Source organism: Patagioenas fasciata, chromosome 25, assembly GCF_037038585.1.
Source record: "Patagioenas fasciata isolate bPatFas1 chromosome 25, bPatFas1.hap1, whole genome shotgun sequence".
Classification (NCBI taxonomy): domain Eukaryota; kingdom Metazoa; phylum Chordata; class Aves; order Columbiformes; family Columbidae; genus Patagioenas; species Patagioenas fasciata.
Window position 1 is genome coordinate 4,469,929 of NC_092544.1, and position 11,256 is coordinate 4,481,184.

Here is an 11,256-nt window from a genome sequence, read left to right on the forward strand (position 1 = left end):
ATTGCTCCATCCTCATGGGACACAGAGGGAAGGAGCCTTTTGGGGATGGTAAATGACCGCGGAGGGGATTTGTAGCTGTGCAGGATGGGGTCCTACCAGAAAAACCTTGTGTGGACAAGATGGAGAGGGACATGAAACACTCTCGCCTGGCTGGGGGTGTTCCAGCCACAAACCCCCTCCTCGTCCTGGTCCAAGCTCAGCGATGCTTCAGCACGGGGACACCCTCCTGGCACTTACCCCAGTCACACCAAGCGGTGACACAACCAAAAGCACCAACTCTCTGATGACAAACCCAAAATGAGCAGGAGACTCCAGCCACCACCACCCCCACAAGTGTTTGCACCGCAGCCAAGTGGGCAACAGGGGGGGATGTGGGGACCCCACTGCCCCTCTCTGCTCCAGCATGGAAACCCGAGCTACAACCCTTCCTCATCATCACTCTCCATTTCATCATTCAGCCCGGGAGCTGGGCTGGGAGCAGGGAGGTCTGTGCTGCTCCAGCATCCCAATCCCTGCTCCACTCCCCACCTTTGCTGAGCGGGGAAGAAAACCAGCTCCATTCACCCAAATTTACACAGCATTAAACCTCAGAAAAGCAACTTTGTGCATCCCCACAAGGGTTATGGTGGGTGATCAAGTCCTCTTGCTCTCCCTTTCCTCCTCAGCAGGGATGGGGGGAAACAGAAACAAGGGGTTAAGGGCAAAGGGGATTTAGGTGAAGGGTGGGAGAGGTTGAGACTGAATAGCAACAAGAAAATAAATCCAAGAGGGGGGAAACAAAAGATATTTAAAGGGAAAAAATAAAAGGACTTTGTGTAGGAGTTCCCAGGAAATGGGCAAGAGGAGGAGGAAAAAAGTGAGAGCAAGGAGGAGGTGAGAGCGGTGGGAAGGTCAAAAAAGGGGGACGGGAAGGCCAAAAAAGGGGGGACGGGAAGGCCAAAAAAGGGGGGACGGGAAGGCCAAAAAAGGGGGGACGGGAAGGCCAAAAAAGGGGGGACGGGAAGGCCAAAAAAGGGGGGACGGGAAGGCCACCAGCAGGTGAGTGTGATGGGGAGGCCCTGGAGATGCTCCCATGTACCCAGGACCACACCAACCATCCCCGGATAGAATCCAGCTATTCATTTTTTAACAGGTTCTGCCTCTTGTGGATTATTCTGCGAGCAGCTCCAGGTACGGGAGGGCTCTGCACCGGGGCTGCAGCCTGGGCCAGTCGGGCTCTTGCTAAATAAAGAGCTGCAGAGAAGGGGGGAATAAATAAAAAGGAAATTCCACAGGAAGTTCAAATATTTTATTACTTCCTGTTTGTACAAAGTATGTCAACACTTGGCACCCGCTGCGCCATTTGTTTAGAGCTAAGGTGTCAACTTGAAAAAAAAAATGTCCTTTTTCTCTCCAGATCTGACCCAGAAAATGCTTGAGCTCGAGGAAAAAGAAGCAATAGTAATCTGGGAGTGAGCCTGCGTGGTGCTGGGACCGTGGTGGAGCTGGCGAGATGGTGATTCGGCCAAAGCCACCACGATTCTCAGCCTCACATGCACCCTGATGTGGCGCCATCAAACCAACACCCTTGGGTGTCCTCAACACCCTGGTCCCCCATCCAGCTGCATCCCCGGCCCCGCGAGGGTCGTCACCCGTTTTCCCGCCATTCCTCACCCATCTCGACTCAATTGCAAACTCCTCAGAAGTTCTTTTTTATTATTATTCCTTCTTCTGGGCACGGCTTTAGTTAAAAGACTTGCTCAAGGGCTGAGATGAAGCGATGGGGCAGGGGTGGAAGATGAATGGGGTGCTGGGAGGTGGGGCGTGGAGCCCAGCCACGTTCTGACCCAAAAAACCCCACGAGAACGGTTGCTGGAAGGATTTCGTCGCATCTGAGAAGACGATGCCCAGGGCTTTCCCAGGGCACCAAGACAAATGGCCAATTCTTTCCACATTTAAGGGCGCTTTGCTGCCCGCTCACACCAGCCCCATATCCAGCCTCCAGCTCCGGCCAGCACCGATTCTATGCAACGGGAGCCAACGCACACCATGTTCCGCTCATTTGCAACGCTGCAGCCACGTTTGATGGATTAAAATAGATTTTATATATTAAAAATATATATTTTTATGCACACACATACGCATGTATTTACAGAATGGCACATGTGTGCTTACATACATCATAGAATGGCTTGAGCTGGGAAGGACCCACAAGGATCAAGTCCACATAGATATTTATATCTATTTAACACACATATATATAAATATATATTTAAATATATATATATAATGTGTATACACACACATAAAAATTGCATTTCCTGCTGGCAGCTCTCACCTCCCAAAGCCAACCAATGGAAGGCAGCGCAAACCATGGTGTTGGGCCAAACTGGTTCTTACCGGGGCTTTACCGGCCCCAGTGGGCGGCCAGCAGCCCGGTGGGTGCCGCACGCCCAGGGGTGCTGTGCCGCAGAGCCACCCAGTGGCAGGTTCACCAGGAAAACCACCTTGGGTTTCCACAAGCGAACCCGGATCACTTGGCAGCCGGTATTTCCACACCGGGGGTTTCTGCCCTTCCCTGCAGCCCAGTGCAAAGGGCGTTATTTCTTTTAAATTATATTTTAAAATTCATGTTTATTAGAAAATGCAAACCAAAGTGTGGCGAAAGAGGATGAATTTGTTTTCTTCTTGTCTTGCACTGGATTTTCATCAATCACTGCTTTAAGCCCCAGGGTCAAATTAGGAGTCAAAATATGACCTTTACTGCTAATAAATCTATGATCTATGAAAAAATCTTAATCTATGAATAAAGTAAAAAAAACCCAAACCCACAACTTGTATCTGAACTCCTTCCATCAGCAATTTATGGGCGGTGGGGGTGCAAGGATGGGGCAGAGATCAACCTTTGGGGCCCTCACAGAACAAGCAGAAGCAGCAAATAAACCCCACGCAGAATTCCTTAATGAGCTCACACCTCCCAAACAAACACTTTGAGGTCCACAAATCAGAAGAAAAAAAGGCCGAGAAGTGCTGATGTTGCAGGCAGGATGGCGTCCCGGGGAGGGCATCCCTCGGGCACCCAGCGCCGGGCACGCCGCTCCGTCCTCCGCCTCTGCTTCCTTGAGCCAAACGAAGGCACAGCCCCAACCTGAATGGTGCAGGGTGAGTGCACCCGGGGCTCAGCCCCTTGCCCGGCCACCAAACCTTCCCCTCCGTATCGGAAAACTGAAATTAAAGATGGGGAGCGATGGGGTGAGGTGTTGAAATGCAGGAGGAGCGGGGATGATTCAGCAGGGGGTTTTGGCGAGTCAGAGCAAAACCAAACGCTAAGAGTAGGAACTATCTCACCTTGTATTATTATTTATGTATCCCTGATTATTATTATTATTATTAGAAAGGCGATCTGATAGAGCAGATAAAGGGCTGAGCCAGGAGTCAGGAGACCTGGTTTCTATTCCTGACCTGGCAAAGTTGTGAAATTCCCTGCCCAGCCCGTTCCCGGCTCCCACCACCACTCGCTGCCGCAGCCCCATGACGGGGCCCTGCCTTGTGTTTCTGGCTTAAAATAAAACCCAACAGCGTTGCATCCCCTGGACGCCAGCTTTGCAAATCCAGCCCAACAGCTCCACAATCTCCTTTAAAGACTTTCATGCTCCAAAATAAAAATCAAGAGGGAGGAAAATCCAAACAGCCCCGATGCAAATAAAACCCCCTCGCCGAGGTAACAGCCTCCACCTGGCCTCACATCAAGGGGCACCCATGGCCCAACGACAGCATCAACAGACAAATATTTTCTGAAGCATATTTAGAAGGATCAAACCGTTTCCCTTCCATTTGGGCACTCACAGCTCGACACGCAAAGGGAACAAACTCGGCTTTATAGTCCCCGGGGTGGCGCGGAGCGAGCGGGAAGGTGAAGCCAGAGCAAGAAAACGGAGATGGAAGCAATGGGGATGAGGTCCCGTTGCACAGGGGGTCCTGCAGTGCCAATAATATTCCTGACAAAAGGAAATTCCTCTGGTCAACAGCACCGGAGTGTTTCCCCGTGTGGCGGGAGATGCCAAGGTGAGCTCAAACCTGCCCGATGCCAGAAACCAACCCAGCAGCTGCCTTTGCAATGAGCCGCGCTCAACCCGGAGGCACCGTCCCGCACCCAGCGGAGCCTCCTCCGTCACAGCACAACGACGTTTCCGTGCTTGAGTCGTCTCTTTGGGTTTTCTCAAGCAACGCAGCTCCTGGCCGCTGCCAGCGGAGCCTTTGACAACCCGAAAGCGAAACCGCGCAGACCCGGAGAGGAAGGCGCTCGCCGAGCTCTCCCAGGCCCGTGCGGACAGACGGACGAACACGGCGCAGAGGAAACCTGCAAGCGTTTTGGGTTTGATAATCAGCAAGCCAGCCTCCAAAGCACCTCGGGCTTTGCAACCCCCTAGAAATGCCCTGTGCGCCTCCAGATTTGAGGCCTCTGCAGTTTTGCTGTCAAAGCCCGAAGCATTTTCCATGCGTCCCAACCACTATGAGGAGCGGAGCTATAAAACCATCGTGTGCGATGGGATACGGGGCACGGTCGGAGCGAGCAGCAGGCAGGGACACACGCCACGCTCTGCTGGGCCGAGAAAATGAAGTAAAATAAAATGGCCAAGCTGAACCTGCCTCATGGGGCTTGCTCGACCATGCAAACGGTGCCTGTCCCGGGTGGCTCTGCCCAGCTGCAGGGCATCCTACGTCCTTCGGCCATGGAGACCTCGGCCCCCGCATCCCCCCCATGCCGCTCAGTGGCTGCCAAATCAAACACATCACTTACTTCGTGGCTCCCGGGGCCCGTCGACAGTCACTTTAATGGCTCGGTGATAAGTAGCGACCTGGGTGGGGTTGGTGAACACGGTGATGGTCAGGGTGAAGCTTTTTCCTAAGGAGGAAAAAGTACAAAATAAAAATAAATGAGGAGAATGAGAAGAGAAATGGGTTCAGCTCCTGCGGGAGCAAAAGGGTCCTGCTGGAGCAGGCTCAGGCACAAATAGCCACATCCACCCAGCTCCAACACACACATCATTTAATTTTATGAGACATTATTGCCGAGACACAGAGCTGGGCCGGCTCCCGCTGGGGTTCAGCTGCTGCAGAGAGAGGCTTGGACCTGGTTCAGAGCCAGTGGAAAAGCCACTTGTGTCCCCTCTCTCCTGCCCTGTCCCCATATCAACCCCCTCCATATAATGCAGCTTCCTGGTGCCTTTTCCCATGTGAACCCAGCCCTGAGATGTGCTGTTGGATGTGGGATCCCCTCTGCGAGGGGTGGATTTGGGTCCTGGCACCCATGGCAGGCTCCTGGGGAGCAAACTGGTGAGGCAGCTTCAGCCTGGGGTTTGCTGGGGAAACCGGGTGGCTTTGGCCCTGTGGATTTACCTACACGGTGGCCTTAGGAGCAGAACTGTGCCGGGGTCTCGGCTGCACGGGTGCCATAAATTTGGAAACTGCAAAATGGGAACTGAATCTGGCCAGGCTTTGGGCAGCAGAGGGGTGGCCCTGCCAGCTGTGGGGACCGTCCCCCTCTCCCAGCCCTGACCAGAGCGTAAAGCAATGAAAAGCACTTGGGAGCCCAATTTTGCAAGAACGCAACCGTGAGTCAGCGGGACAGGTTTCCATCCGCAACCTGAAAATGCTTTTGGTATCACAGAGGGTGTTATCACCCCCGCACCCACGTACCCCCCTGCTCCCCAGCGCCCACCCCCAACCAAACCCAGTCACCTCCCGCACCCTCTGCCCCATCTGTGCTGCCGTCACCCCCTCGATGCAGGAACCAGGCTGGAAATGCCCTGAACTCCTCCAGCCTTCATTTCACAAATCAATCCAACAACAAACCACCTCCTTTCCCTTCTCCACTCTAAAGGAATTAGAGATTTTTTCAGATCCCAACCATCGTCTGTCTACCTGAGAATATCCATAGCAAAACAAAATACTATTTATACAGCTAGGAGGAAAAAAAGAATAAACAGAAAAATGAAATTATCTCCTCTGGAGAATATCCTGCAATTATCCCAGGTGGGAGAGTTTCCCTACGGGAGCACCGGGGGAGAAATATTGGCTTTAAAGCAGACAGCAACTATCGATCCAAGCCCAACCTCAGCTTTCCAGACAAGACTAAACGCTGCACAAACCTTCAGCTCAATTTCTGCACAAAAATGATTTATTTTCATTTGGTTTTATCCTCCCAAATACAAACGTAACCCCCAATGAAATGGCTGCACTGATAACCTGCCTGGAAGAGCCGGGCTGGCGCAGCCTGTGGAGCGCGAAGGCTCCCGGGCGCCTGCTCGGCCGCGGAAAAACCACCGACATGGAGCATTTGTTGGTGAAAGGTTTGCAGAACCAGCGTGCGGGGCTGAGGATAAGTAGGGGCAATTAGTTAGGAAATCCCATGGGAGGAGAATCAAGGGAGGGACCCCCTCGGTTTATGAGACACGATCGTCCCGCACGCCCCAGGAGCTGAGCCCAGCAGCTCGGCGCACAGCTCCTCCTCACTTTTATAGCTCATTTGTATCGTTTTATTATTTAATTTCTTATTTTCCACGTGAAATAAGTCCCCTGCATTTCACTCCCCCCACCCCACTCACTGCAGATACAAACACCTCCCCAGGGACGGCGGTCACAGCGTGAAAACAGCCGGGCCATTGCTTCTTTATTTAAACAGCTCTCACAAAAAAAAATCCTCCCATGAATCGAAAACGACAATTATTACTCAGCATCATTTTTACTCATTTCCCGCCTTCTCGAGAAGCCGGGCTGAGGTTACTCATTCCCACCATGCCCCCTGCACCTCTGCCTGGGGATCACGGCTGCTGGGTGCCTGTGGGAGCACCCACGGCTCCGGGGGAAGATTCCAGCTGGGAGAGCACCCCGCTGGTCTTGGCTTTCATTTTATACAGTGCAATCTGGGCAGAAAAGGGTGATTTTATATCTGTATATATACATATATATTTCAAGAGCTAAGCATAAAGGGAAATTGGTCCTTCTCCCCTCTCTTTGTCTTCCACATGCTAATTCTGGAGAAGAATCAGTAAGGACCTGCTCTTCCCAGCTCACAGTGCTGGGGAATAATCCCAGCCACATATATTATTATTAATTAGTATTTATTATAATTATTATTAATTATTATTCTTAAAAATGCCCAATTCTGAACTATTTCAAAGCCATGCTTTCAAAACAAGAGCCTCACTGCTGCTGATTTCCCAGGGCTCCTGCAGCTCGGGCGCACACCGGGCTGCTCACGCTGCGCGTTTTCGGGTGCCCACGTCCGCACGTCGGATTTACACAAACACTTAGACACACACGCAACTCCGCTCCAACAAACTGCTCCGCAGCAAATCCAGATTTCTGCCAGAACAAACAAAACCAGCACCGGGCTTGGAGATATTAAGTCAAACAAGGGAAAACAAGTGCGACATCCAGAATAAAAACTCAATAGAAAGGATTTTCACGCTGAATAAAGCTGAAAGAGCCCCTCGCTGGGAAAGTGCGGCCGGACATGGGGAGCTGAACACACACTCCACACTGCGAGAAAACCCTCGTGCCAGCCCCAGGGAGTGACAACAGGGTTATTTCTCTACGAATATTACAAAGCCTCAACCCACAGGAATATATTAAATATATAGAAATCAGCGCTTGAGTTACGCTACTTGCACCAAAGCCTCTTAGAGGCGATGGAGGTGTTTTCACTGCTGTAATGAGTATTTTCCAGGACTCTACCTGAGCAAAGACTGTTCACCCAAGCACTTTCTAAGACTGTAAACTACTGGTAATTCAGAGCGTGGGTCTGCAGAGGAGGAAAGTTAGTAATGAATTCAAGAGTCAAGCTGAGATTGGGTTGCGTTCAGCTTGGAAATTTGTGTAAGGGGGACGAAAAAAATCAAACGCACAGAAAGAAAAGAGCCTAAGAGAATAATTGATTACAGAAATGAAAGCTTAATTCATAAAAGAAAAACATTTTCCATCCATCAACCTGCAACCAGTTAAGTGGCAAGTTTTTAAAGAAACTGCAACATGGAGAAGGAGCCAACAGGAAAAAGGAAATGTATGAAAGAATGTAAACTATTCAAGTTTCATAAAGAGGAACAAGTAAACAGTTATTACATGCAAATAATTCCTAACATCACTGCTTTTAATTAATGCAGAGAAGTCAAAATATATCTGACATGGTGCCTTTCAGAAAACGCTGCCATGTGGCCGTTAAAATATAATATTCTTATTTCTGTTTCAATGAGCAATTAAGTGCTTCGACCTGCAGTGTTTATTGGGGATGAAATACCGAAGTTATTCTATTTATACTATTTAAAGGCAGGTACAGCGGGGCTCCCCCGACACCCGCGGCCGTTCAGCGTTTTCAGGGCATTCATTTCCCTCTCGTCGGATGGCAAAGCCTGATTTCCTTGACGCTTTGTATTAAAAAAGGCAGCAGCGTGATCCGTTCGAGATTGAACGATACAGCCAGCCTCTAAATTTCTAAACATCTAAATTTCTGCCCCGTTTTTTCATGCAAAAAGAGGGCAGAAAACGGGCGAACCTTCCCCAAAAAAGCACCCACAGCTCTGCCCTGTGCCCGCATCTCCCGATCAAAACGAACCTCGCTGCATTCCCCTCCTGCCGAGCACCGCGTTATTATTTCCCTTCAAACACCTGATTCGCACCATTTACAAACGGGCTGCCAGGTGGGTTGTTGCCCCTGAGCACATTCACCGAACCGCCGCGCACCCCTCGCTACCCCCGTTTTCCTCCCTGAGGAGCTAAATTCGGGAGGATTTGGGTCGAGGCTGCTTTGCCCCACCGCGGAGCTGATTTTTTCTTTCCCCTGCACCGTCCTTTGGCGGGGAAAACCCCCGGGACGAGCGGGGCAGAGCGGCCGTTCTGTTGCGGGGGTGGCCGGGGATGCTCCCGCATCCCTCCCGCACCCGCATCCCATCGGCCGCTCGGGAACCGCTTCAGGGCCGGGGGATCCTCCCTGCGCGACAAACCCAGCCCGCAGCAACGAAACCACCGGCCCGGGAGAAATACATCGTTAACAAGAAAATCAACCAAAACTCAGTTTCTTTTTTTCTCTCTCTCTTTTTTTAAAGCCAAATAAAAAGGCCAACCATTTCCCGGCCTGTACCTACCCCTGCCGCTTCTCCCAACAAATCTGAGGTCGTTAAATCTCGCTACTTGGTTTTTCATCACGGCGGAGGCGTTGCGGAGCTCCGCCGAATAGTTCTCGTCGTTCCCGGCCATCACCGTGACCACCGTCCCATCGGGCACATCTCCGAGGGCTACGACCTAGGGCAGGAGGAGAGGATTTTAGGCTCAAATTCACTGCGGTCGGAACTAACCTGCCCTAAGGTTTGCCCTCCCCCCCAAAAAAAAAACCCAAAACCAAAGCAAAACCAAAAGCAATCCGAGCCCCCGAGGAAGGCTGTAAAATCGGAGGGGGAAGGGGAATATGAGTTAAAAAATAGGTTAAAATGAGCGAGTGGGTTCTATGGGGAGGGGAGAGGGGGAGCCGCTCGTCGTCGGCCCCGCTGGGAGAAATCGTGCTTTTATTTTGTTTGATTCAGCGGGAAAAAAGCGCTGCGGAGCGCGCAGTGGCAGCGAGCGGGGCCCCGGAGCTCCGCGCCCGGGCCGAGGGAAACCCGGGGAGCTGCGCGGCCGCGGAGGAGAGCGCGGAGCTGGCGGAGAAGGGACTTCCCTCCCCGGGGAGCGGCGCCCCGAGCTCCCGGTGCCGGGACAGCCGGGGGAACACGGTTTGCAGCCACCCGCTCCCCGCCACTACCGGGCTCCCCGGGCCTCCGCTGCCGCCCTGTCCGGCTCCCCGCGCTGAGATTTTGGCTTCCCTCTCCTCGGCCCCGTTCCCCCAAGCCCCGGGAGCACAGCGGGGAATCCCGGCCCGGGGCTGCCCCGTCGGTCACCCTGTCCCGCGGGAGCGGAGCCGGGCGGCCGCGGAGAGCCCGGGCAGCGCGGCCCGGTGCCGGTGCTCCAGCTCTTCGTTTTCGTTCTTTTTTTTTGCAGATTAGATCTCCCCTCCCTGCCTCTCTCTCCCTCTCCCAAGAAGGTAATTAACCTCCACTCTCATTAAACTTCAAAGTTGCCTGAGAGCTCCTAACTGTACGGAATATCTAAGATGCTGTGACCGCGGGGCAATGTGGAGACTTGATTAAAAATAATAAACCGGGCTCCCTTGAAGGTGATGTCAAGAGCGAGTTAAAGTGAAAGGGGCGGAGGGAAAGAGGCGAGTAGGTCGGGGAGGAGGGCAAGCCCGGAGCTGAGCCGGTCCCTCCGAGCCACCGGGGCCACCTGCCCGGTCACAACCCTCCCCGGAGCTCAGTGCTTACCTTGAAGGCGACGGGCAGCGTCTTGTTGCACCTCCAGTGGGACGGTAGCACCGAGCACAAGAAGTTGGGGCTGTCGGTGCGCACCAGCTCGCCGGCGTGGTCGGCCAGTACATCCACGACGGAGCGGACCTCAGGTCGAGCCCTGGCGCCCGGTGCGGGGGCCCCCAGCGCCCCGCTGTTCTCACCCATCTTACCGCAGGGGAAGGCCGTGGAGGGGGGTGTGAAGCGCCTGCTGGTGCTCGGGTCTACGGGAATACGCATCACAACGGCGGGCGTCAGGGAGCCGCCGCAGCCCGGAGGTACGAGGGGGGGCCTGACGGGGCCCGGTGCCCACCGCTCGATTACGACGGGGCTCGGCGATGGGACGCGGCGGGAGCAGCGGCGGCCGGGCCCCGCGCTGCCTCGCTCCGTCCCGGCAGATCGCCGTCCTCGGCGGGGCGGCGCGGGGAAAGCGGTGCGGGGTGTCTGCTCCCGCCCGGCTCCGGGGCTCGTCCCCGGTGGTTTCGCTGCAGTCCCGTCCGCCCCGCCCGGGGAAAGGCGGCGCGGAGCCCCGGCAGAGCCACGTCGCGGCCGCGGGCACCCTCGGCTGCAGGCGGGTCCGCTCCGCCGGGCGGCCCCGAAACCAGCTCCCAAATGTCAGCCGTACCGCCCGGTACCGTATTTACTGCCGGCCCCCCGGGGCGGGGGCGGGCCGTGCCCTGACGGACGGGGCGCTGCGCCAATGGGACAGCCGCAGGGGTTCTTCTCCCCGCCCACCACCCTGTCCTGCGGGACAAAGGGGCGTGACCACAACCGAAAGGGGCGTGGTCTCCGTCAAAATAGGCGTGGCCTCGGAAAGCCCCGCCCCCCCCCCCGCTGGGCTGGCCCGGCGGGGCGGGCGAACGTCGGGGCCCCGGTGGCTTCTTGCCGCCGCCGGCGGAGGCTT

General features: G+C 54.3%; 1 protein-coding gene across 2 annotated transcripts in view; it reads right to left on the minus strand.

Annotated features, from left to right (window-relative positions):
• The window catches only part of RUNX3 (RUNX family transcription factor 3), a 36,273-nt gene extending 25,330 nt beyond the window's left edge, over positions 1-10,943 (minus strand). For both annotated transcript variants that reach the window (XM_071799167.1, XM_065857260.2), the window contains exons 1-3: positions 10,332-10,943; positions 9,123-9,279; positions 4,781-4,885 (exon numbers count right to left, since the gene is read on the minus strand). In XM_071799167.1, the coding sequence (XP_071655268.1) occupies positions 4,781-4,885; positions 9,123-9,279; positions 10,332-10,592 (523 nt within the window). In that variant the 5' untranslated portion in view covers positions 10,593-10,943. The remainder of the gene's footprint in view (positions 1-4,780; positions 4,886-9,122; positions 9,280-10,331) is intronic.
• Between the last annotated feature and the right edge of the window lie 313 nt (positions 10,944-11,256).